Source organism: Drosophila sechellia, chromosome X (assembly GCF_004382195.2).
Source record: "Drosophila sechellia strain sech25 chromosome X, ASM438219v1, whole genome shotgun sequence".
Classification (NCBI taxonomy): domain Eukaryota; kingdom Metazoa; phylum Arthropoda; class Insecta; order Diptera; family Drosophilidae; genus Drosophila; species Drosophila sechellia.
In genome coordinates, this window is record NC_045954.1 from 19,351,219 (window position 1) to 19,377,313 (window position 26,095).

Genomic DNA, 26,095 nt, shown 5'->3' on the forward strand with positions numbered 1-26,095 from the left:
ATGCAAGATGTTTAAATACATTTCTAAAATACACAGTAGCAAATAAGGAAATAATTGTTTATATAACAAGAACTAGTCGCTGTGTAAATCTTAGGAAGTTACTATTTAGTTTTAGGGGATTTCCACACTTTATTTATGGACTAAAAGCGTTTGAAAGGAGCTCAAACATGGCAATTTCCACTACGGAAGAGATACGTCTCCTCGAGGGCAAGGAGATATGACCGGGCTGACATTTATAATGATCCCTTATCTGAAGCTTAGTCACCGGGCCAGACTTTCGGCCACCACTATCGACATGCCCACGAATTCTGTCTTTATCAGCTAATCGTTGGCCATCTAGAAGATTGCCACCGCCGCTCTTTGGCCCCGGCTATAAAAGAGCCGGGCCGATTGTCCGGCCAGTTAGTCCGTCGAACCAAGTGCCGAAAAGCGAAACCCCAAACGAAATGTTCAAGCTAACGATGCTGATGGGCCTGGCCCTCATGCTGGCCCCTTCAGCGATCCAGGCCAAGTCCCTGTGCCGCAGCAGCGGCTACTTCGCCCTAGTGGAAAACACACCCGACTTCTATGCCTGCCAGTCCACCGCCTACGGTGGCTACTCCATGCGCTTCCTGCGCTGCCCCGCTGGTCTGGTCTTCAGCTCCTCGATGGCCCAGTGCGTCCAGTCCATTGATGCTTTCGAGGCTCGTGATGGCAGCAACATCGAGAACCCCACCATTCCGCCGAGCAACCTGGATGAGAGCACCACCGAGAAACCAGCCACTGAGGCACCTGGCACCACTGAGAAACCAGAAACTGAGGCACCTGAAACCACTGAGAAACCAGTTACGGAGGCTCCTGGAACCACTGAAAAGCCCGCCACCGATGCTCCCGGCTCCACGCAAAAACCAACCACGGATGCACCTGGAACCACAGAGAATCCAGAAACTACTGATGCTCCCACTACCGACGAGCCGTCGACCGCTGAGACCAGTACCGATGAGCCCAACACCGAGACCACTGCAAGCGGCGACGAGACGACCACCAGCGACGGCGGGGTAACCACCCCCGAGGACAATGTGTGCGCCACCACCGGACTGTTCCCGACGGGCAGCTGCACGCAGTTCATCGTCTGCAGCTACGCCGACGGGGACGAGCTGAAGGCCTACACGAAGAAGTGTCCCGGCGAGATGCAGTTCGATCCCTTCAACAGCGTTTGCTCCGCGTATTACGACTGCACCGCAAGAAACTAAGTTTGGGATGCCAGAGGGAATCGAGAATGGACGACGGTGTGTCCATTGAGTCGGCTGCAAACGAAGCGGAGTAATAAAAGCAGTCCAAACCCAAATTTAATCGAGCTCTAGCTTTTATTTACTTCATAACTTTACTGTTTTGTTCCTCACGAGTGATTACCTTTTTTTCTTTTTTTTTTATTGAAGTGAATAAATTCTAGTTTAATTATTATTAATTTATTGGAAATCATATCTGGCATCTTGATGGGTTGTCAAGTGGTGGCGAGTGACGCCAATTTCGAGTTCAATTCCATTCGCATTATCCATCGGGGCGATAAGAAGGCATCCTATTGGGCCTCCACTATCTAATCGCCAGTCATTAATCATTCCAGCTTGACCAATTCTCGAGTGACAAATTAGCCTCGCAGAGATGTCGCCAAATCGATTTCGTGATCACAAGTCACAAATCACAAATCGCAAATCAAGTGTCGAACTTCAAGTCACACCATCCATCAAGGAAATACTTCTTACATTTCGGCCAAGTGAGTTGTTTTCGTTTTTGGGGCATCATCCATTGAACTTCAGCATGGCAATTTTCGTGAAAATTATCTAATCTCTGCTTCTTTCATTCATCTTTCTCAGAAGACTCTCTTCGCCGACTGGCATTTGTAGATTTAATGCAGGGATTTACCAGTGAGCCGAGTCTAGTCTTTTCTGAAATGAAATTGAGTAACTTTTGTAAAATTTAGCCATTCCATAATTTTTTATTTTAGCTCTCATAATTGAAACTGTAGCGACTGTAGCTCGGTCAGTGGTTTCTTTGGCTTCTGGTCAGTGGGTGGTGGTCCGGCGAATGGCCAATAAACTTCCGCATGGTGGAGCACGGGTCAAGAGCTGATGATGAGAGCTGCAGGGGATTGGGATCTGCAATGAATGCGATAAATGCGCAGGTTACCGCCGCAAAACCGATGGACGCAGATTTTCAAATGAGTGAAAGTCTCTCCACCGGGCGCCATCGCAATCGCCGTGGCATTGGAGCTCGGATCGTTCCGCTGCCCGGAGCAGTTGCATAAAAAGTGGCGGATAGACGTGGAGCATCGGCGACGCCGCTTGGTTGGACAATTGCGCATGCGCGTAGCTCGTTAAAATGCCTTCTTTCGGCGGCGACAATTAAAGCGGGCCAGAGTTTGGCCAAATTTGCTGGCCGGAGGCAGTAGTCCGGGCACGTACGACTGCGGCCACTCCCCGCCGTGATCCTCGGCCCTAGCCTCAACCTCATGCTCATCCCCATCCAAATACCCAACCGCCTTCCACCAAATCGCAATCATAAAACCCTGGATACGTGCATAGTGCCATTTGGCACACAAGCTGTTGCCATTTGGCCCTAAACGATCGTAGGCAATTGGATAGTTAACTGAGTTTGCGAACACGGAAAGAAAAGCTGATGCTTCACATAACGTTAGCGAACACTACTTTATAGGCTTCCAAGAATATGTAGATAAATATTGCGCTTTTAAGCCTCATCTTCAACAAACTACTGCTTAGATATTTGCCTTAATGGTGAATAATAAACTTGGGAACTCTGGCGAGAATTTAGAAAAGCATACACAGAACTAGCAAATTATAGCTAGTGTATCATGGGTCACCTTGTGTTCGACTCGATGGTGAATAGTGAAATGAATAGGCTCCTAAAGATATTTAGCTTATAAGCTTGTAAATATTATATGCGAAATCGCAGCTGTTTTCCTTGCCTCTCGGTTCGCTTTGCGCAATTGAACACCGCAAATATTGACTAGCTGCACTCTTACTTTTCGCAGTGTAGATAGGGGTATTGTATCGGGGTCACCACCAAGTATCTGTTACCCATCCTGCATCTCGAACAGTGGAACGCTCTTGTTGACCACTTTCATTTGTGCAAACTCGAGGAACAATCGTCGCACCGCCGACAAACATTTGCGTGCGAACATTTGTGTTTCGTTTTTTTTTTTTTTGCTGACGATTTGGGGTTTTGGGTGGGGACACCCGAGATAAATGGCCAGATACAATTGTATCTTTATTTGAATGCCAGCGCAGACGCGTACTCGTTATGTCATTTGCACATTTACACGTTTTATGCGTTTTTTTTTTTGTCGGTGCTATTATATCTCTTATCTCATTTTGGCCAGCGTCTCTGCCAGTCAAGATCAACATTTAAATGTTGTACAATTATGCGAGCTTCTCTGGACCGCAGGCCCATTAAGATTATGTGTGGCAGCAGCTTCCTAGTCAAAGCCCATCCAAAGCCGAGCTGCAGTTGAGTAACTGTCATGAGCGTAATCATGATTTGGAAATTAAGAAAATTGTCAACTCTCAAGCGAATGTAAGCGATGTAAGCGACTGGTCATTTCTACCAATCCATCGATCTGCTAATGTTGCAAAACCCTCCGTAATTGAGGAAATCTTCGGAAAACTTTCCAGATGAGGTGGGAACATGGAATTGACACACTTAAGGTAGCCGTTTGAGCAATCAGATTGGCTGGCCAGGTGTCATAATCATCAGTAAGTAACATGCCAATTTTAGGGTATTCAGTTACTAAAAAGCCCTGCTCCTTGACTTTCATGGTTCAAGTGCAGCTTGTGTGTTTCTAAAATTGAATATGAAAAAAAGGGGTCACCGACTGAATATGCCCATTATTAAACTCATTTGACGTAACTGAAACTTTTAGAGACTCGAGCTATGATGCGAAAGCACATTTGGCCCTATTTTCATTTCCTTGAACCTTGGTTGTTTTGTTTTATTAAAGCTTATTTCAAATTTCTGGTACCGAGTTTTTCTATTTTCGTAAATTCTTAACGTAATTTAATTTTGAATTTAATTTTTAACATATAATATATACATTATATTGTAGTAACACACTTAGTAACACTGTTAAATAACTATTTTCCAACTCTGAAATACTTTGACAGAAGTTTAAATGTTACTTCCTACTTAATATTCTATGAAATATTCGATTTTCCAATCAATGGAATTTATATTTGCAGTTTGACACAAGAAAACCATGGACTTATCTACAAATTAAAAAACTCAAATGATCCCAGATATTTTGGGGCTATGATAATTGCAATCTATTGCAGACTTTTGTTCGCATTTTGTTGCAAGAAAGCCGTGCCCCCAAGCCCGCGATGAATGCCCGAGCCGCGTTCCATTGGGCACAGACCCAGAGCTCAGATGGTGACCCCACTGCCTCCAGTCGGCGAAGTGCCTCCTCTGCTGTCCGTCGTTGTCACAGATATTTGCAACATTTTGCATGTGCCGCTCACGTACGCTCCGCGCAGTCGCAGTCGCAGTATGTCTACGTCACGATCCCGCTCTCTCCCGCCAAATCTCGTTCGAATCTCTCTTTCCGGAGCGCGCTCTCTCTTCTCTCTCTCTCTCTCTCTCAGTTGGCAGTGGTTGGCCTTACCTGCCGCATTTTCCACGGCCAGCGCTCAGTTAGTGGGCGCCTGCGCGCATGTGCAGTTCGAGTTTTCAGTTACAAGATACTCAGATAGTCAGATACTCTGCGTTCGTTCGTCGGCGGTGTTTTTGAATCGAGATCCAGTCGGCGATATTAAATATATACATATACATGCGTACAGCATCCCTGGCGATTCGGTGATAAAAGTGAAATTTGAGTGCCCAAAAAGTTGCCAAAATCACAATCAAATTTTTTGTTTCGTTTTTGTTCGAGTGCCGAGTGTTTAGTTAACCAATCTCAAGCGAAATTCAAAGGAATTTCAGGTAGCCAGCGGGTTTACCTGATCTCGCCGGGGATCACATCGAGATCAATCGCCGGAGAGGAGTTCGACCTTCAGCGAGTAGGAGATTGATCTATGTTCCACATGTTCCCGAGAAATCAACTGTCAGTAATGGTAAGTGCAACCGGCGAGAATCGAGAATACAGAATGCTAAGTAAGCCGGCGTGAAAATTACCAAGAACTCTTCACATGGAACCGTGCAGAATCGGGTTTACGATCGTCGAATTAGAAGAAGAAGAAGAAAGAGAAAGAGAAGAAGAAGAAGAAGGGGTCTCGTAGGTCAGGATTTTAGCGAGGGAACCAGAGCGATTCTCGCTCCCCGGTGACTTTTAGGGTTTTTATGACCACTTAAGAGATGGAGATTGTGCGATATTTGGGCTATAGAATATCTAGAATATCACTTTCGATGGGAGAGAGAAGACAATGGAAAGGGAAATCAGCCTAGAAATTTCTGGGAACATCTATAAACCCCACCTAGTTTATTCATTTGATTCGGCGTTGTTGCTTTACAGTTTAATGTGAATATAAAGAACTTCTATTGTTTAAATCGCTTGAAATCTTTCGAGAGAGCATTTCACTAAGATATTGCTTATAGATGTAGGGTTCAAACACCCATAGGATTTTAATGAGTTCAGAATTGAGAGATTTTAGTGACTAGTTTGTTAGGAAATTGAGTTCTGACTAAAATGGAGCATAAATAAATGGAATATACTTTGCTTATTTCAGTATATGATTCTACTTTATGAAAACTACAAATAATTCTCGTTAAACTTAGTTTAACAATGCAGAAGTAATGGGTGCTTTATTACCTCAGAAACTGGGCCAGCTTCTTGTTTGAGATACTTCAACGATTTCCATAACAACATCCAAGTTTTGGTAATAAACACATATGTATATTACTTATTTCAATAATCATAGAATGAGATAATATACACATTAGTATCCATTAGTCAATGAGCATTATGAATTCAATTGTCGGGTTAAAGGCTGCAAATTGATCAATGATTGCAACAAAGTAGCCAATTAATCAATCTGCTCGCTTTTGAACTTCGGCCAGATCATGGAGTTGAGTTGCCAAATTGATCGTGCTGCCGGTGCTCCAATAAAATCCCGACTCATTGCGCGCTGCCCTTTCCCATGGCCCCCAGATCAGATCAGATCGAATCAGTTCGAATTGGGTATCTTTTAGCGCCCGGGGTGATCCATGATCATTACGCACCTTATCGTCCGACGATCTGATGGATCGCGGGAACTCTGAAATGCCGATCACGGATGGCAAATCGGTTGCGCAAGAGCCAGAAAATAGTATGTCTAAGTGTATGTATTACACACATCCAATTGGGTGGCTCAGTTCAGTTAACTCAGTTCGGTACAGGTAACACGCGTAACAGGTGCGTCGAGTGCATTTCAATTGTAATTGTGGTGTTCGCATTGTAATTGAAATCGAAAATCGAAAGAGAGTGTTTCGCTTTTGTCTTTCGTTATATGTTTTCTGTATTTTTTTGGACGGCAGGGGAAACCACGCGAGATGCATGACGAATATGGGTATTATTGCCATATATCTATGTAGTTAGGGTACTGAGCACTTGCGTATGCCACGTAATTGTAACACAGCCCCGAATTTCTGTGCAGAAATGGTATTGTCTTTAGGCACCCAAATATATCATAGCACTGGCCATCACCAAAACGCATTGTACATACCAAAAAGGCCGTGGCAATTCCCATTGTGTAATTGTTGAATTGCACTTTATGAGGCGGCACACACGCTTTATTCCTGGATTTATGTCTCTTTGGATATTTTGCATTTTTTTTTGTTTTTTGGGCCCTTTATCGCTGTGCTCTGTGCCGTGCATCGTAAAAACCAATAGGCAATCACCAGCCATGGAGTTGGTGTGATCACCGGACCACTTGAACCACTTGGACCACTTGAAACACTTGGACCACTGGAGGGTTAAGGTGTCAATGACTGGTTAAAGCGCTTGCTGTCCATTACATAATCGCCTGCGATGATGGCACCTTAATTCACCGAAGCCAACTGTCAACGCTTTAAGTAGATCGAAAAGGCAACAGTTAGCGGGGCGTGAAAAACTAATTCACATAATTGCTGAATTCACGGCAAGTGCATATCTCGCCCTCAAGGAGGGCCAATAAAAAACACATTCGTAAAACACCTCAATTTGCACTCAACAAACCTCTAATTTACCGGCTGTCGTGTTAAGTACAGGGTATTGTTGCACGGTTGCATCTCGATTAATTGTGCGTCGATTTTATGTTTGAAGTGCCATTGAAATGAAGTATGGATCTTCAAATATGAAATGTACATAAGTCCCAGTATTCAAGCTAACAAAATGGCATCCTTATTATTATATGTATCCATTTTGGTGTGAAGGACATTTATTAGATAGATCATCTTTTGCCATTTGGAAATATACTTCTATGTATGTTGTTGCTTACGATTTCTACGATTTTATATAACTCACCACTTTGTTAGTCATTTCAGATCATTCCGTTTATCGTTAGAAGTTATATATTTCAATCACATCGCATTGAAGAGTTTGCTTTCCTTTTTCCGCCCAGTCAGTTTAGCATTTTAGCAACTCACTCGCTTCCGTTTCGATTTGGGAAAGTACATATCTTGGTCTTTCTGGGCGGAAGACAATAGAAATTGAAACCTTTCTATGCAAATCGTAATAAATCAGAAATCTACGTTTCCCAAAGACAGATTTCCGATCCCACACCGCCCGCTTAATTGTATAATAGATGGACAAACGAGAGCAGTTATGAGAAATGCACATATATATATATATATATATGTATATGCGAGATACATGATTAGCAGATTACGCATACGCCGTGTGTTACATGCGCAGCACAGTGGGCCAATTAAGGCAATGGCTGGCAATTAACGAGCCGAACCAAACAATAAAATAACTGGCGCGACCATCGCTTTTGCAGCCACACTTAATTATAATTAAAATATCATATCTGTGTGTTTTGTGGGGCAGGGGAAAATCTGGAAACTAAAATCTGAAATCCCAAAGTTAATAAAAGAGGAATACACATAGCTACAGTTTTAAACAATCAGTTGCAATTTCACTTCAATCTTCGCAGCCCACAAAGAGTGGGCCAGATTATTTATGTGACACGGTCTCAGCCTCCAACTTTCATAATTGGAAGCTGTCGGTTTGTTATATTACCATTTGGGCTTTTCTTTCCCACAGCAGTTGGCATGTCCAGATTTTCCCCTTGGCGGCCCATTTGCAGAACTTGCATAACGAGAAGCGAGAAAAGCTAGTGGGAGAAAACGCACGCCTAAAGTAATAATAGTACTAAGTATGAAACACGACCTCTTTTTGCCCCCCATCTCCAACTACCAACAACTTCAAACTCCAACTGACCAACGTAACTTAATTGGCGTCACTTAGGCCGGCGAACGATCTTAATTACCGCATGGATCAAGAAAATGCAGGTGTGTGCGTGTGTGTGTGGGGGGGAGGGGGGGGGGGGTGATGTTGGACAGGTGCTCGACTTTTTATGACCTTACCCCGCCCCTCCCCGCACTCCACACTAACCCTTTCTAAAGAAAAGAAAATAAAGAGCAAAGAAAAGCCAGCGCTCAACACGCAGCTGAAAAACAAAGGAAAATGCCTAGAAACAAAAGTGAACTTCAAGTCTACGACAACAATGAGAGCAACAACAACCACTTTTACTTTTGTTTTCTTTCGAGCTAGTTGTTTTTTACAAGTTTATGCCGCCGACTTCTTTCTTATTTGGGATTTTCAACAGCCAAGTTCAACGTTGCACAGTGGGACGATTTCCATGAAAATCTCTTTCAACAAATATTAAAAAAAATATATGTATTCACTGAACTCTTATTGAATTTGCTTGCAATTAATCTTCAAGTTTGCATTCCACAAATATAGCTGAAATGGGAGTTCTTTTAATAAGAATAATAAGAATTTTAATGTTATAACACAATAAGCCATTTGGAAAACAATTATTTTTAAAGCTCAGCATTTAAGATCAAATCAAGCCGGCCGTTTAGATGAATATTTATAATATTTGATTAATTTTTTAAAAGGTTTCCAAAATGATAGGAAAAACAAATACTTTTGTTCATTTTTTCATATTGCATAAAACCACTTTTGGTTTATTTCCAACTTATTTATTTTTCATTAAATGCATTTATTTAGTAAGTTAAATTGACTTAAATATAGAACAAGCTATGTGTACTTAAACATAAGTACAAGCCATGTTGATTTGAAATATCTGACTTAAATGTTAACTATACTTGCCCCACTGTGCCTCAGTAACCCACAAGGCAGGTCGCCGGAATAACGGCCATCTCCACTCGGGGTATCCCCCGCTCTCCGCCGGAACCGTGCAAAAAGTAAAGCAAACGACTAGCCGGTCGAGCGGGCGGTCCACAAAATTGGGGGGCAGACCGGGGGCAGACCGGACCGGTTCTATGGGATGGGGAAAAAAGGTTTCCAGGCGGAGTCAAGCTCACGTTGTCACACGACAATTACACGCAAGTGTTGAGAGTGAAGCGGCAAGCCCCCTTTCCCCCTCTCCACCCCTCCCACGGACCGACCGAAACTTGGAGCGCGTGTGAAAAGCGCATAATTTTTGGACGCGGACAAATTTTCACTTTTTTCCCGAGCATCTCGCCAGCGATTCAAGCTTTTCTCTGCTCTGCTCCGCTCTTCTTGCTCCGTCCGCTTTTCTTATTGTTTGAAATGATCACACCGCCTCGGAGGAGCTCCAGCCCCACATTGGTGGAGTAGCTCGGGTTGGGGCCAAGCCTGTGGGTGAGTGGAGCGACAATGGAAAGAGGGAGCAATAAAGTCCACAATGCGCCGATTATGTTAGCAATCTTGGGAATTGGTATTGTTGCCATTATTTTATTATTACTATTATGCCCGGCTCCCTATGGCTCCCTATGGCTTTTTGCTCCATTTTATCATGGATCCAAATATGTGGGGGCTGTATGTATGTATGTATGTGTGTGTGTGTGTGTGGCTTTTTAAGGTAACTATATCACCGGCACCTTTGGACAATTATGGTTTCGCCTTGCCTTCATTTTCTACCGCTATGCTGCTTGATTTGAGATTTGATTGGATAATTGATGAGTAATTTGTCATCTATCTTTCATCATTCGCACTTTTTACAGTGCGTACTGTTCTCAAATAAAAAACATTGTTAAGGAGTACGTATAACTTACTTAACTTAATTATAATTATTATTATCCCACATGATGTGGTACATATTATTAAGCATTTAAGTTAGCCTTAAATGCTGAGCCCTTGTATATTTTAAATTATTTTGTAGAAACATATCCCAGCCCACAAATTTCTCTTTCATCCTTCCTTGTCTTGCTCACATACCTATATGTACATACATATGTATCTTTATCTATCCTATAGCCGTGGGACATTGTGCGTAACCCAGGGAGCAGAAAGTCAGAAAGCGGTAATCGATCCCAACAGACGAGCAAGACACCACAATCGACATCGCCTGCGGTCTTCCGGGACTCGAGATCGGGATTTGGATTGGGACTGGGATTGGCTAGACCCATAGATATAAGTATAGTATTATGCAAAGTGGGTTGCATTGCACTGCGATCGATTGTTCGATTGATCGCACAACAGCCAGCATGACAGCCAGATGGCAAACAATGCACTAATTTGTTTATAATGACTGGCGAATGTGGAGCCATCGGGTTACGCGACAAATGCTGAGTGGAAACTTGTTAATTGCTCGCGTGCTGTCACAATTGCGATTCCGCATTGCGTCGAATATATATATACATATATGTAGAGGGGTATATGAACGTACATCATCATTATGATCATCAGCGCAGTTGCGCATTGCTCGTCGCACAATTATGTACCATATGTACCATATGCAAGTAGTCACCAGCCATGACAGACATTTCGAAAATGTTTGTGGCATTTTTGGTCTTCAGATCAGCCACTTCCACATCCCAAAATCCAACCCGATCAGCAACTCCAGCTGAAACTGAGCGTGGCGGGCAGAGCTAATCAAATTAGCCAGCTCCATGGATTGTCCACATTCGAGTGAATCTCTGAGGTCGTGACAAGGCCAATGGCCACTTGGACACTTGGCCACTTTGTTTTCCGTCTAGGTGAGATTTATTTTTCGGCAGCGAATCTGCGTGTGCAATTTTCACGTCACCCGGGATAGAGTCATCATACTTTTCGCCGAATTAATGAATGCCTGCAAAATGTGATTAGCGTGATTTACTGCAGGAAATTTACTTGGAAAAATACTTGGTATTAAGCCATGACAATCGAGAATCTTCTTCAACTTCTGCCAAGCTTTTTTAACCAATAGGCAAATCGGGCTATTGAAAGAATCATGAATTTCATTAAATAAGTAATTAGTCCATTGGATATAAGTAATAAATATGAATTAATGTTAATAAGTTTAAATTTATACTCCAAAGTGCTCAACCGATTTTCATATTATAGAGGTACAACTAAGTTCGTAATACCGCATCCATATCAATTTCCTGCCCAGCGTCAACAAAAACGAATCAGGCTATTTAATATATATAACTTCGCATTATTCGCCGGCCATCGGAGATAGCATTCGTATAATATTCGACAGACACCTGTCGGCCAATGAAATTGCGCACAGACTAAAGGCGAGATAAATCGATCATCGATAAAAGTCACTTCGAAAGTATGCGTAAATATAATTTGAGTTGTAAGTGGCCCACGGTGGAAGACCATAAAGGCCTGAGGTCGATAACGAATATTGGTGAAATTAATTATTGATTGTCACTCGTCATTTCACTCGCTTGGCTTCATTCGCCTCAGTTGTCCCACATTCGGCGAACGGCGATCATTTTGCATGCATTTTGTGCCGTCTCATTTGGAAAAAGTGTTGTCGCCAAGAAGCGGGGAGATCTCAGGCCCCACCTGTCGCCGGTCCAAGCGACACCAACCACAACAGACGTTTCCGCCACGAAGACCCATGCCCATATGATGAGTGGGCCAACGTAAATACGGAAAACGTTTCTCAATTGCCTGGAAAAGCAAAGAAAGACGGCTGCCACTGATCAGCAAAACGAAGCGAAAGTGATGGCCCCACGTTGGGCGCCATTTGCTGGTTCAGATAGTCCCACGTTGGGCGCCACCTAATGGACCAGATAAATGGATCGATAGGAGGCCAAGGCGTTGCCTGCGGAGCAGGGTGTCACGATCCGGCCGATTGGGAAAACAATAGAATTGCAGTGTGCAATCACTGCATTTGGATCTGTCTCAAGACATGTCGCACATGACAGTCAACGTGTGTCAGCTGCTACCACCACTTTATGTCAAGCCAGCAGCAAACGTCAAATGGAATGACCGCGTGTAAAACTAAGTAGCAGTTACGAAACTGTTAATGTATATATTGGAAAATTGTGCGTCTTAAATAGGCCCACCAAATTGTACATATATACAGTAAATAAGAACTAAGTTTTTGGTATGATCAAAGAATTTGTACATAACACTTGGTTTGTTGTTTGTTAAGAACTTGAAATCGCTGCTATTTAAAGCAAGTTAAGCCTTCCAAAAATAGAACTCGACTATCAAGTACCTCTTACTCAGATAGTGGGAGTGCGAGAAAGATTTTCGAAATGCAACCTTCTAGCTTTTATAGTTTCCGTGATTTTGAATAGTGGTGTTTCTGGGTAGGAATATATGTATATACTATAATATATATTACATACTTTTCTACACATGTAGCATACCCTTTTACTCTAAGAGTAACGAGTATAACCAGCTTTCTTTTAAGCTTAATGGTCAGCCAACTTAAAGAGTGTACAATTTGGATTATTACCCAGATTAATCATCAAATTTAAAGACATTCCTTGCCTGGGTTTTCCGGGATGGGCACATCCATTGCTTGGAAGCCCAATAAATTTGAATGGACATATTCATGGGGTCATTTCTGGGGGCATAGCTGCCATCTTCGTGGCCGCATCCATAACCATCTGCATTTCCATTGCCACGTCCGCCGGCGGTTGACGACTTTGAGGCCCATAAAATGGCATTTGTTGTTGCCATTACTTTGTTTTATTTTATTTTATATATTTTTTTTTTTTTTTGTTGTTTCTGTCCGCATGGGTTTTCTTTTCCTTTTTGCAACAATATTTTTCAACGGCGCATGCGATATGAGTATATTTTCATAATTAATTTCTTTGCCTTTTGTTGTGCGAAGTGAAATATTGCTGCCAGCACTCATGGAGCACTCCTACCACTGTTGTTGTTGTTTGTTGTTGTGGCATTTTTCCTTTAGCCTCAAATCCCCCCGCTGCCAAGTTTTATCGACAATTTCACTTTTGCGCAGCCGCAGAGGAGCGAAGATGCAGCTGAAAAGCGGGAGGTCGCCTGGTATGTCGGTCGGTTGGTCGGTTGGTCGGTGTTTCGGTCTCTCATATGCGATGACGATGGGATGCCAACAATTGCGGTTTGGTTATTTGCCTCCAAAAAGATTCCCAAGCACATTGTCGGATCGCGTGCAGTAGACCCCCCTTTTTTTCTGGGCCCCCATTTGTCAAACCCTATGGGCTCCATGGGCCCGAGTTTCCCATTTTTGCCATTTTCAAGTGCAAAGCCAAGGTTGCATGCGCCCATACAGATCCTCTCCAGCGGGAGTTGCAGAAGTTGCTTGTATTATCGACACGAAACGAGTTTTTGGGCCCTCATGCCGCCGATTCCCAGACCCAGAGCAGCGCGAGTTCCGAGAGTCGCAGTCAGACCAGATCCAGACCCAGACTCCTCCGATTGAGGCGCCTCACTTGGCGAAAAGAGTGCCGAAAAATCCGGCCCATGGATGCTAATTATATGCAAGCTTTGTTTATTTAGAGCTTTGTTTTGGAATTCCATCTTAAGATGGCATCAACTTGGCTTATAAGTACTCACCGACAAATCATCAGTTATTATTTCTAATAAACCCCTTTCTTCATTAAGTTCTATTATATATTTAATAATTTATATCCGAATAAATACATTTTTATGCAATTATTTTCTGAGTGTAGGAGCTGACTCCTCCATCTGTCAGCTGCTCGGTTGTTTGCCAACAGTTGCAGAATTTCACTTTCTTTTCAAATTGCGGCGACCTCGATTTATTGCCAACCCAGCGACATCGCCATGTGGACGCGGTGGATTCCAGCGGAGTGGGATGGCGATGGCTATGGAGATGGGGACTCGGATTGAGTGGCAGTGGCTTTGGTGGCATTAGTGGCCCCCGCGGATCTGCTTTTGTTTTGATGCCCGCACCGTCGGCGGGCATAATTGAATTACGTTGAGCCGAGCTAAGTCGCAGCTTCTGCTGCTCCATGGGCTCTACGTGGAAGTGTATCCCAAATAGGAGACGAGGCTGAATAAACACATAAAATAAAATCATAATAATTAAGGGAAAGTGAACGCCCATTGTTAGCTCTCTGCTGTCTCCGTTTTTGGCTGCTTATTGATAACTCACATTAATGAGAGCTAATTTTCACATAATTAGCTGTGTTGCCTGGCTCACTGGGTACTGGGAAACTGGGTTGGAGGTCCAAGGGTTGCTTGGGATTGGATTGTATTAAATGGGGATTGGGCCAAATGGGGGATTCCACTGATCACTTCTGGAGACAAACTCTCTTTTGAATTTATTTCTGCCCAAAATCCAACTTCTATCTAATAAAATTCATGACGAATTATGGTTTCTAATGTAGAAAGTCTAGTATCATTGGAATAAAATGGTAAGCCCCTAGTTCCCACACTCATAAATTGCTCATGACTGATTATCCGATCGCTTTCCAACGTTTCCCAGCTAACTGTTGACCTTGGAGCGACCTTGTGAGGGGGTGGCCTACGCTGCGCATCAATCGCAGCGGATCGGATGCAGTGCAGCCAGCCGGCAATAAATCAGCGGATGAAAATGATGGCCATAAATAATGGCAAATTGTCGTTTAGAGATGCACATGAGTGGGGAGGAAGTCATCAGCGGTCGAGTGTGTGTGAAAAGGAAGTTGAGGGGAATTGGCCAGTAGCTGGTTGGCCAATTGTCTTGGCTAATTATCAATTTTGGACAACTGACCACCGACCCAGCCCCAATTGACCAGCCCGACCCACCAGGAGAAAGTTGCGTCCACACATTGGTGATTGCCTTAAAGAAAATGGCTTTCTTCTAACTATTACTTAACTATTTATTTAGCATTTCGAAACGAAGGTTCTTTCGTGTGTGTAAACAACCTTAAAGGAGTTTTCACTCCACCACGCCACCTGATAATTGATAATTGAGTCTATATCTCCCCTCTAAGTGGTTTATAACTTGGTCAACTTGTTTGTGCTACCAAGAAGTACTAGGTTAATCAGTTCGTGGAAGTCTTTCCATTCAAATGCCGCTATCGTCGTCCAAATAATAATTTTTTATTGTTGTCAAAGTCTTGGCTTGGTTATAACGATGGCATCGTATTACCATTCTTAAGATATGTCGCAGAAACCCTTCCAAAATGTTCACTTGGTTTTCAAAAGCCTTCTTTCGAAGTAACTAATTTTAAAAGTATACTATTGTGAAATTCCCTTTTAAAACTTTCAGTAATATGGTTGAAAAGTTTGAAGAATATTTTCCAGAGAGAAAACACTTTCAACTTGGAAAATCAAGTAATCAAGTTGTGTTTCAACATAATTACTGTGTTTTATAAATCTATCATCTTAGTTCGTTTTTTTACTTGGTAACAAATATCTGAATTGAATGCTTAAATTTTTTCAATTAAATTGGGTTATTTATTCCGTGGGATTTCTTGATTTGCCATGTGTCAACTGCAAGTCCATGGAAACGGAACCGGATCAGCTGCTTGGCGCAGTGGCACATCTTTCATCTCTGTCCGCAACCGGATCGCCTGCTCTCTATAAATTTGGATCGTTGGCGTCTGGCTGGGATTTATGAGATGGAAAGTGAAATTTGGCATTCAATTGAACTCACCCTGTTTCTCCCGCTCTTCATTTTTGCAGGCTCTCCAACGGCAATCGGCGTCTCTGGGTCTGCTCACCTTGATGGTGGCCTCCTCGCTGGCGGCAGCCACAGCGCAGGCCTCGGTAAGATCGGGCAGATCCCCACTGCCCGCCCAACCGGCGGATCACCTGGTGCCGCCACCACTGCCCGTTCCCCAGAGACTATCGCACGCCGGGGCGGGTTCTCCAGCGCCTCCTCCATCCCCTGCACCCATTGCCGTTCCCGAAGCCGGCTTCATGACCCGCGTGGCCAGGTGGTTCGGCTTGGGCGGCGGCCAGTCGTCCAAGGATCAGCAGCTGAGTGCCACCAATTCGTTGAGCTATGCCTATCCGAAGCCAGTTTCCGGCTTCGACGCGGGTGGCAAGCCGTGCAGCCTGTGCAACAAGTATCCTTGGGTGCCCATGGTGGGCCAGCAGCAGCAGCAGCCGAATCCCCAGCAGCTGAACAACCAGCTGCAACAGCATCACCATCATGCGCAACAGCTGCAAGTGCAGCAGCAACAACTGCAGCACATCCCGCAGCAGCAGCAGCAACCTCAGCACATACCACAACAGCATATTCCGCAGCAGCAGCAGCAGCAGCAACCCGTGCCGCAGCAACACGCAACATGGCAGCTGCAGCAGCCACTGGCTCAGGCCTCGCAGCAACGTCAGCGGGCGGTGCAATTCCGTCCCAGCGCCGGACAGAGCGTCTTCCTGCCCCTGGCGGTGCCACTGCCTCCGCTGTACAATGCCCAGCCATTCCGGCCTGTGGTGCCACCGCTGGTCAAGGAGAACGTAGTGGCCCAGTCGGAAGTGAGACCCGTGCCGGTTTCCCTGCCCCTACCAACTCCTGCTCCGCCAGCCAGCACCTCCAGCTTCGAGATCGTGCAGAGCCACCAGGTGACGGACTTTGTGACGTCCGTGGAATACCCAGCCACGTTCGTGCAGTCCCATACCATCGATCTCGGCTCAAGCGGATCTGCGGCCAGCCAAAGACCAAGTCATGAGTTGGCCCTGGAGCAGGAACTGCAGGCGGATATCAGTACGGTGCGCTACCAGTTGGAGGATCTGAGCAGTGGTCAGGTGCATCAGCATTTGCCAGCCTCGCAGTTGCTAACGGAGATCGGGCATTTTGCTGAGACCACTACGCAGCCACCGCCGGCGGATAACTATCCAGCGGCCTCGTCGCAACAGCAACTGGAGCAGGAGCAAGAGCAGGAGCAGGAGCAGGAGCAATCCTTCTACTATGCGGAGCAGTTTCAGGATGAAGCCAGCACACTGTTATATAGCACCACCACGGAGCTGCCCACCACCACAGCACCACCACCGCCACCACCGGCGCCGGTTATTGAGCTGAATAACCATCTGGCTGCAGTGCATCACTCGCACCGCCAGGGAATCGGCAGGGGCAGGGAAACACCAAAGCGTCTGCTGGACTCGCCCATCAACCACGCCCCCTTGGCTGGCGCCGAAGGACGACCCTTCACCCGCGATCCAGCCGATCTCAATTTCCGAGTAAGCCAGGTGTACACGCCCACGCAGCCACCAACGCCCACGTCCACGTACGGTGCGATCGATGCCAGTGGACAGTTTGCTGGCATGTCTCCACCGAGTCCGCAGCAGGTGATCATACCCTACACCACCAAGCAGCGACCACGCCCCTTCGAGAGCTGGACGCCCTTGAAACAGCAGCCTCCACATCAACTACACCCTCAGCCGAATCACCATCACAATCACCACAACCACCAAAGCAACGACCTTGAGGAGGAGCCACACGAGCAGCAGGAGTCCAAGCTGGCTACAGCCACCGTGACGGCGCCACTAAATTCGCGACGCACCACCAAATACCTGACCAAGATCCTGGCCACCAATCTGAGGGAGTTGCTCAAGCGGGAGAGGGAAACGAAGCGGCTGCCTGGTCAGGGATTGGGTGTGGACATCTCCCGGCTGCAGAAGAACATCGATGGCTGGACGGAGCAGGAGTACAACTCGCTGTCGCATCGTCCCAGCACACCCACGATTCGAGGAAGATCCAAGCACATACCGTCCGAGTACCTGACCACCACTACCACAACTCCAGCGCCGTTATCGCAGCGCCAGTCGAAAACCACTCGGGGCGAGGGATTCGAGCTGGGTGGCGCTCCACCCACTGATGCCGGGGATCTGTCCACTTCCATCAACAATCTGGAGCAACTGCATCTGCTCGGCGAACGGGGCTCGAAGGGCTTCCAGCCCATCGAAGACAACCGCCTGCATTTCGACTACTACGATGCCCAGCAGCGACCAAGATCCACGTCGGCCATGAACACCATCAGTCCGCCCAGCACCACAACCACCACCAATGTACCGCCCATCACAACGACAACGGTGGTGACACCGCTCTACGTGCGCAGCACTCCGGCGCCCAAAGAGCTGTGGAAACAGGCCCAGGTGGCCATCCTGCCGCAGACCAACGAGAAGGTGTACGTGGTTACGCCACAGCCACGGCATCAGGAGCACCACCCGGCGGAGCATCGGGATCGGAATGTGGCCTCCGCCTCGGCGCCCAGGCCCGTTTACCAAACGCCAGCGCCGCGGTTTCCACGGATGCGACCAACTCCAGGTGAGGGTGGGGAGATTAAGGAGCTAAGAGAGTCTTACTTAACCATATAGAGTATTTGTGATCGCGGGACATATGCTTCTATTAATAGTTACTACATTTTGTTTTATTAGCCAATCAAAACTAACTACTCATTGTCCATTGTCCAGCAGGCGAAGTGAAGTCGGCCACGCCCACCAGCTCGTCGCAGCTGCGCAACTATACGCCGGACATCTTCGGGCTGATGGGACTGTCCGCCTATGTGCCCGCAGAGCCCGTGGAGATAATCGACGGAAACTCCAAAGTAAATCGCAACTCACCTCGTCTAGACATGTAATCGAGCTTCTCTCTTGTCTTCACCACACACTGAACACCATTCACCCACATTGATCCACCCACCAAATTGCACCAACACACACCACGCACAACCCATCAACCAACACGCACCACCACCCACCACCCACCATACATCGCACACCGCAGGTCAACACGATAGTGACAGCAGCGCCGACGGCGGCGGCACTTCAGCGACCCACAGCGAGGCCCACGATGTCGCCCTCGCCCAGATAGAGGTCGAAGCAAGGTCAAGGCGACCGGACCATCCTGTTGTAATATATTTCACCCCAGCCGCCCCGCCAGGCCCCCCGATCGCAAAGTGGAGCAAGGATTCGACCTAGATATAGAGCAAAGTCCTTGGAAGCGCTACGATGAGAGGAGATCCTGGATCAAAGTTAGAGTATTTTCGCATTTGGTAGCTTTATGAACACATGAGGAGGATCAGAGAACCAAAGGAGTGGAGCTGCCCGTAGTATATATATATTCGAAAAAGGATTTGTATTCACAATTCGCTTTTTTTTGTTTTTTTTTTTCTGTGTAACACCTCTGTGTTTTTTTCGTCCTGGCTCTTCCTTCGCTAGTTGTAGTTCTATGTATAAATACCTATTATATCTATTTCAATCTATCCGAAGAGTGGGTTGTCAGGCGGTTTGACAACGTTATAATCGATGTGCAACCAAAATATAGCAAATATGAACAAACAAACGATCGAATAAAATTAAACCGAGCAAAGTCATTTCAATGTACCTACTCTACCTTGTAAGTATGATTGAATAATACAAATAAATTATCATCGGATTTTTAATATATAAAGCAGCACGAATGGATTGCAAATGATGTAGTTTGTTGGCTGATTTTCAAAGCATCCCAAAAGTATACTTTTCGAAACTGAAGTTTGGCACATTTCTACGAATGTCGACTGCAAAAATGATCAGGCACATTTATTATACAAAACGTTTCCTTAAGGCTAGCAAAAAAAAAGAAGTTCTCCCTACGCTACAATGTCTTTGAGTTGGGTTCAGCCTTCCGAGGAGCTCCTCAGCTGTTCACCAGGCGCTGTTTGCGGCGATGCCGCCGGATGAGGGCCTCCAAGGACCAGGATGCCGCCGCCACAAAGGACATCATATTGAGACAGTGCAGGGTAACCGAATAGTCGTAACGGTCGCGCACCAAGCCTGAAAACAAATGGAACATTAACATAACTTCATTTGCATCCATGGATAAGATATTTAGTTATATTATCATATTCATTTAGATATAAAAATGTAACCTGTGGTATGTTCATAACCTACGACAGTATCATTTTTACATCCACATTGAATAGCAAAGGTAATGTATCAACTGCTATAGGCACTCACCGACAAATGGACCACCGATCAGGGTGAACAGTCCCGAGATCAGCAGCTGCAGGCCCGAGGCGCCTGGCAGGCGGTTCAGAGGCACATAGCCGGGTATGATCAGTGGCCAGAAGATGGTACGCACGCCCTTGCAGAGACCGATCCACACGAAGCAGCCAAGGATCAGGCTGTAGGAACGCGTGCAGGCCACCACTGTGCGGCCGAGTGCGATGCCCACCACGCCGATGAGGAAGAATACCCGGTTGTCCCACGGAATCTTCTCTGTGAGGAAGGGTACCAAGAAGCGCATGGTGATGTCCAGTCCCGCCAGCAGCGACATGGCCAGCGTTATCTGTGGAGTATCGAAGCCAAAGTCCACCAGGATGAAGGGCGTCAGTATGGAGAAGTTGAGCTCCCCAAAGTTGATGATGGTCAGTCCGGCCACCAGATTGACGAAGGTGAAGTCGCGCAGCAGGTCCAGATCGAAGAAGGTTACCACCTTGGCCAGAAAGCTCATCTGCGGATCGTGCAGTGGAGCTGCCTCCATTCCCGCCTCCTCAGCCTCGGCTTCCTTCTCCTTTCGGTTATTGTTGTGCTCCTCCCGCTTGGCCGCACACTGGCAACACAGCTTGACCTCCAGGTTGGACTCCACCCGCTCCCTGCGAAAGTTATTGGGCCGCAGGAACTCATCGCTCTCGTGGTTCTGCTCCTCGCTAATGGGACAATGCAGTCGCTGTGTCTGCTCCAGATCCTTGGAGCTCGAGATGGTGCGGAAGCGAAGGCGGCCCGAGGTCAGCGATAGCCGGGATCCATACCAGCCATCGTTGGCGCGCGAGAGCATCGGTGTGCCGGGCTCACAGATCTCGTAGCCCGGTCGCTGGGCATCGTCGTCCTGGCACAAATACTGACTGGAGAATATGCCGCCCGGCTCGCGTTTCTGCTGCCACGTGCAGTGGGCACACAGCGACTCCGCCTGCTGCTCCTGATCCGCCAGCTGCTCCTCCGGTGGCTTCACGTGGTACCGAACCGGCTGATAGATCAGGGCGCAAACGAACGAGTGCAGCGAGATGGCGGCGAAGAGCAGCGTGGTCCCCTGCACCCCGTATATGGTCAGCAAAAAGGTGACCAGGTGCGGCAGGAAGATCGGTCCCAGACCCGTTATGGTCCACGAAAACCCGGCCGCCCGACGCCGCTTCTTCTGGAAGTACGTGTTGATCGCCAGCGAGGAGGCCGACACACTAATGCCCATGCCAAAGCCTGTGGATTAAGGGAAAAGCTTTAATTGAGCAATGAATCTATACTAAACATTCAACGGGGATTGTTCAAAAGTTAGTAGACAAGCTAACAAAATTGATTTCAAAACAAAAATCTCCAATAAAGTATATAGCGACCTTAACTTTGTAATTCATTAATTATAATGCCAAAGGATAGTTTTGAATGACATCTTGAGATGCCTCTGTACTCACCAAACAACAGGGCGTAGGCCACCATGTAGCTGAGAAAGGTTTCACAGAAGGCGGTCAGTATGAGGCTCCCGGAGATAAGCAGAGATCCGGCCATGGCCACCTGCCGAAAGGTGAACCTCCGGAACATCGGTCCATTGAGCAGACCCGTGCAGGCCGATACGGCCGGATTTGCGTTGATGATGGCTGTAATCTGGGAACTGGACATGCCCAGATCGGACAGGCGCTCCCTGAACAGAAAGCCAAACTGTTGCAGGCAGGGGTAAATGGAGAGCTGTAAAGGAAGTCTATTAGAGGGCTTCCGAGTGGGAGGATTTCAATAGGAAATGGATGAAATTGGCTTGGTTTTACCTACATTGGAAACGCCAGCGGCGACGCAAACGATCCACGCCCATCCCGCGTCGGGCGCCACAAAGTCGTCGCCCAGATCGCTCTTGTCGTGCCTGTTATAGTACCGTGCACGGGGGATCCTGGGCAGCGGTCGGGTTGTGTCCTGGTAGACCTTCTTCTCCATGGCCAACTGAAAGCGAGGCAGTGGGGAATATTGTATTAAAAGGCATGCCCGTAACCCTGAAAACAAGTGCGAATAGGGAAGTGATATGGGGAAAATTTCATTGAAGGCAATGGCAGCTGGCTGAGTTCGTAAATGATTTACGGCAATTACTTGGCGCAATGCGTTAACGATCACTTGTTACAATTAACCGCATACGGGTTATAAAGATGCCTTCCCAGACGCCGCTAGCAGGCAGATCGGTGGCACAGTGTTGTTGCCATCTGCTCAGAACCCGGGTTCACGATTGGCTACCAAGAAACCAGAATCCCAAATCTGACACTCGAAATCTCCGGTTTTCCAGCGCCTCCTCACCCTCTTCCTCTCCGCCAGCGGCAGCTTTCCTTATCAGCGGCGTCATGTGACAGATTTCCACCCAGAGACCCAGACCAAAACCAAAGTAAGCGCGCAAATTGTGAATCATGTTTATGTCCTCTATGCACACAAAAAGATGCTAGATATGATGGATGCTCTTATGAGGAATGTAATATCTATGAAATATGCAGTCGATAACTTCGATTAAAAGATACAATTTATGTCAGATAGAAGCAAGTGTAACAATGGCTCATTTTGCATCATCCAAACGTATTTGAATATTAAGCATTTCTTTGGAAATTTTTTTGTGTGTGATGATTGAGCGTAGCGATTCCCCTGTCCAAGGTCAATGGTGTCTGGTCCGTAAGAAGTCCACTTATCAGTAGTTCGATGCTGTATTCCGTAGTGCTCCAGATTCGATCTACGTTTGGGGTTTTGTCGCGGGTTTCCAGCTTCAATTCAGATTCTAGATGGCTTCGAGTGTCTGCGGATTCGGTGCAAGCCACATGACTGATGGTGAAATGGGAAATGGAGTACAGTGGAATGAATGAAACAACTGAAATGGTAGATGATGGGATTAAGCCACTGTTCAAAGAAGTTCCTTACTAAAGCAATGGTTCCTTACTAAAGCAATGGCAAATAGAATGCTATAATTGACTAATGATTTAGTTTTACGAGATGCGAGAAAACGTGATAACAAACCCACTGATAGCGTCTGAGGTCAAATCAACCAGTTCGATTGGAGCTCTACTCTTCAAAACTAACCACAAATGGCTTGCAGTCAACTAGGGGGACGAGTTGATTTGCGAGCAAGTGTGATAAAAGCCCACTGATAGTGACTAAGTTCGATTAATAGAGCTTTCCAAAACTAACGAAGTTGATGGAAGATTCGATTGGCAGGTATCCAAAACAAAAACTATTCCACTGAGAACTGACTTGCGTGAGAATCGCTTCAATTAATCCAATTAGCATGCAAACTATTGAGAAAACAATCAAGAATGTCACACTATATAGTAAGTAATATCAGTGCATAATTGGGCGGCTGAACCCACACGTTTTAATAATCTACAAACAGTAGTATAAATCTATATAGTTTTTAGACTTTCGATAATTATAGCACAGCTGACCTAAAATGTTTGCACCTACGTTACAAAGTTACAGAAATATGACATTTGCACGTCGCTCGTAACTCATTTGACAATTTGTCATAACTAAGTCACGGATACACAAATCGTATATCGCATTGAAACAACATGTTTCCCATTCTCGCGTTGTTTCAGTAAACTTTAATTTTATTTCAAACCTGTATGAAATAGTTTTTGCTTTTTGGAAAGCTTTGCAAGAACGAGGCAAGTGAACTTTCGTAACATTATAAAATAGTATAACTTTTGTCTATACTTTTTACCCAACAATGTTTTGGGTAAACATCCATGTACATCCATTGCCAATAAGCCCGGAGCCGCTAAGCACTTCATTAACTGAAGTTGATGGAAAACAATGGGCCCAGGCCGAGATACAGATACAGATACAGATAGAGATAAGCAAAGCCCAGTGACTATGGATCCATCGATAAGGTGATAAGATTGCGTGGTTACATGTGGCTCTGGAGTGGAAGCCACATATTTGGCTACCAGCTGTGCCCCCAGATAGCCAATGATTCGATTCCGATGGGTTATTGACACTTTCCCGCCTTCGACTAGTTTTGGCATGCACTGAGCACAAAGTCGTGGAGTTCTGAACTTAAATCGAATTTAAAATTTCATTTAAATCGAATGAATATCACTCGACTTAGAACACTGAACACAGTTCACCCATTGAGATCTTTTCATTTCAAATGCAGTTTTGAGAAACATTGGAATTTGTTTTCAGAAATTCAGTACTTTATACGTGTATCTTATGCTTGCAAATAAAAGTAACTTACATATCAGATATATGTATGTCTAATGTACTTAATGTTTTTCACAATGCAAATTGCATTTTTTAGATTTTTTGTTTAATAATCAGAGTCTACAGATCAATACTATGTACAATGTATCAAAAGCTGATAATGTGGCTTTATTTTTATTCAAAGAATTTAATTAATTTGAGAAAAATTGTTAACATTTACTGTGTAAACCAAAAGTTATAGAGAAATTAACAAAATTGGTCGGGATCTTATCTATACGACGAGTATCTTTCAAATCGCTGTGTTCTCATTAAGACATAAATTAAGAGTTTAGCTTGCGGTTTTTTGACTGGCTTACAGAATACTTTTGGCCACTTTTCGCCCTTATGTCACTCAACTCAAACGAGGGCTATAATAATCTGAAAACCAATCAGGTGTTTTGAACATCTGCTGATTAGCAGGGCAAAAACAAAGCCGATTCCCAAAGACGTCGGATGAACTCGTGCGAGGTGTGTGACGGGAACGTGTCGCACCCATCATATCCCATCCCGATTCCAATCCGATGCGATTCCGCCCACCTACCTGTGCTCCGTACGTAGTATTCTAGTATTTGGTATTCCCAGTGGGATCCGCGTATAGTATCTCCTTGGCAAGTACGCCAATTGGCAGCACAGCGCTTCCTGCGCCAGTGGTTTATGGCTTTTATTTTGGGTGCTGGTGCTGCTGATGCTATTTATTTTTATACACCACGAGATGCACTCACTCAGAGCGGACCAACCGACCAGCCGAGTGACTGAATGACTGCAAGACCGACTGAATGGCCTGCATCTAATTGAGAGGCACTATGTGGACTACGACTGAAGTTCAAGGTTGTAGCATTGATGGTTGCCACAGAGGGCTCAAGGTTTGCCACTCCTTGGATCACTGCGAGTGCGCGTTGGAGCTCTATTCCCAAAAATGCCACAAATTCCACGATGCCCCCGATATGATCCCGAAACCAAAACCGAAACCGAAACGAAAACCAAGCTAAAATCTCATTTGACGAGGGCTCGACGTAATCGCGGCACTTCCATCGCCGCCAGCTGCGGAAATCAACTAAACCGAATCTGAACGGAACCCAATTGCTATGGGCATGAGCCGAGAAAGCGCCGATGGGAAGATCGGATCGACTAACGCCAATCGATCGGCGCTACGTCCACGTAATAGCAGTGCCCACCGCTGTTGGCTAACAGCGCTGTTCGGGTTTCGACCATCCATTGAACCATGTACATATGTATCTGTCCATCCATCTACTCATAGTAGTTCTTCCTTGGATCCGTCATCTAATAGCTACTGGCGGCTCCAAGCTATCCATCCCAAATTTCGGTTATATGCTGCGGATTTATTTCCGGTGGGGAGAACCCAAATGCCCAAAAGTGTGCAACGATATTGCCAGCCTTATCCATAAACACAATCCCATTTGATTTATTGAAAACATTTGGAGCTAATTTATGGCCAAATTATGACTGGGATTACTATAATTTGCTAATTTGAATTTTATCTACCCAGTTTATAGTATAGAATAGCTCATGATTGATGGTCCACTTGAGAAGAAAGAGTTCTCTATACGAAATATTTTGGATGTAATGTATGCATTGCTTAACTAAGTG

General features: G+C 45.6%; 3 protein-coding genes across 6 annotated transcripts; 2 read left to right on the forward strand and 1 right to left on the reverse strand.

Annotated features, from left to right (window-relative positions):
• Positions 1-397: 397 nt before the first annotated feature.
• Positions 398-1,332, forward strand: LOC6614967 (mucin-13). Its single transcript, XM_002039348.2, has one exon. It carries the CDS (start codon positions 447-449, stop codon positions 1,230-1,232), a length of 786 nt encoding a protein of 261 aa, XP_002039384.1. The 5' UTR covers positions 398-446; the 3' UTR covers positions 1,233-1,332.
• Positions 1,333-4,694: 3,362 nt separating this feature from the next.
• LOC6614969 (chromatin modification-related protein eaf-1) lies at positions 4,695-19,614 on the forward strand. 3 transcript variants are annotated; one of them, XM_032725287.1, is made up of 4 exons: positions 4,695-5,102; positions 16,001-18,584; positions 18,731-18,864; positions 19,044-19,614. In XM_032725287.1, the coding sequence occupies exons 1-4, from the start codon at positions 5,064-5,066 to the stop codon at positions 19,128-19,130; spliced, it is 2,844 nt and encodes a 947-aa protein (XP_032581178.1). In that variant the 5' UTR covers positions 4,695-5,063; the 3' UTR covers positions 19,131-19,614. The 3 variants fall into 3 exon arrangements, with proteins under 3 accessions (XP_032581178.1, XP_032581179.1, XP_002039386.1); XM_032725288.1 differs by having other exon boundaries at positions 18,734-18,864; XM_002039350.2 differs by having other exon boundaries at positions 18,731-19,115.
• A 171-nt stretch (positions 19,615-19,785) lies between these two features.
• LOC6614970 lies at positions 19,786-25,577 on the reverse strand. 2 transcript variants are annotated; one of them, XM_002039351.2, is made up of 5 exons: positions 25,029-25,577; positions 22,052-22,216; positions 21,700-21,970; positions 20,255-21,490; positions 19,786-20,071 (listed from the first exon to the last, which is right to left on the reverse strand). In XM_002039351.2, the coding sequence occupies exons 2-5, from the start codon at positions 22,208-22,210 to the stop codon at positions 19,935-19,937; spliced, it is 1,803 nt and encodes a 600-aa protein (XP_002039387.1). In that variant the 5' UTR covers positions 22,211-22,216; positions 25,029-25,577; the 3' UTR covers positions 19,786-19,934. The 2 variants fall into 2 exon arrangements, with proteins under 2 accessions (XP_002039387.1, XP_032581180.1); XM_032725289.1 differs by lacking the exon at positions 25,029-25,577 and having other exon boundaries at positions 22,048-22,129.
• Between the last annotated feature and the right edge of the window lie 518 nt (positions 25,578-26,095).

What these genes read in the sequence shown, in the direction of transcription:
- LOC6614970 (XM_002039351.2), bottom strand. Translation starts at nt 22,210, where the DNA reads ATGGAGAAGAAGGTCTACCAGGACACAACCCGACCGCTGCCCAGGATC. An exon ending in TCGCCGCTGGCGTTTCCAAT is followed by an intron (nt 21,971 to 22,051) that starts GTAGGTAAAACC and finishes CTTCCTTTACAG; the next exon opens with CTCTCCATTTACCCCTGCCT. An exon ending in GATCGGTGGTCCATTTGTCG is followed by an intron (nt 20,072 to 20,254) that starts GTGAGTGCCTAT and finishes ATTTGTTTTCAG; the next exon opens with GCTTGGTGCGCGACCGTTAC.
- LOC6614969 (XM_032725287.1), top strand. Translation starts at nt 5,064, where the DNA reads ATGTTCCACATGTTCCCGAGAAATCAACTGTCAGTAATG. An exon ending in GAAATCAACTGTCAGTAATG is followed by an intron (nt 5,103 to 16,000) that starts GTAAGTGCAACC and finishes TCATTTTTGCAG; the next exon opens with GCTCTCCAACGGCAATCGGC. An exon ending in ACGGATGCGACCAACTCCAG is followed by an intron (nt 18,585 to 18,730) that starts GTGAGGGTGGGG and finishes TCCATTGTCCAG; the next exon opens with CAGGCGAAGTGAAGTCGGCC.
- LOC6614967 (XM_002039348.2), top strand. Translation starts at nt 447, where the DNA reads ATGTTCAAGCTAACGATGCTGATGGGCCTGGCCCTCATGCTGGCCCCT.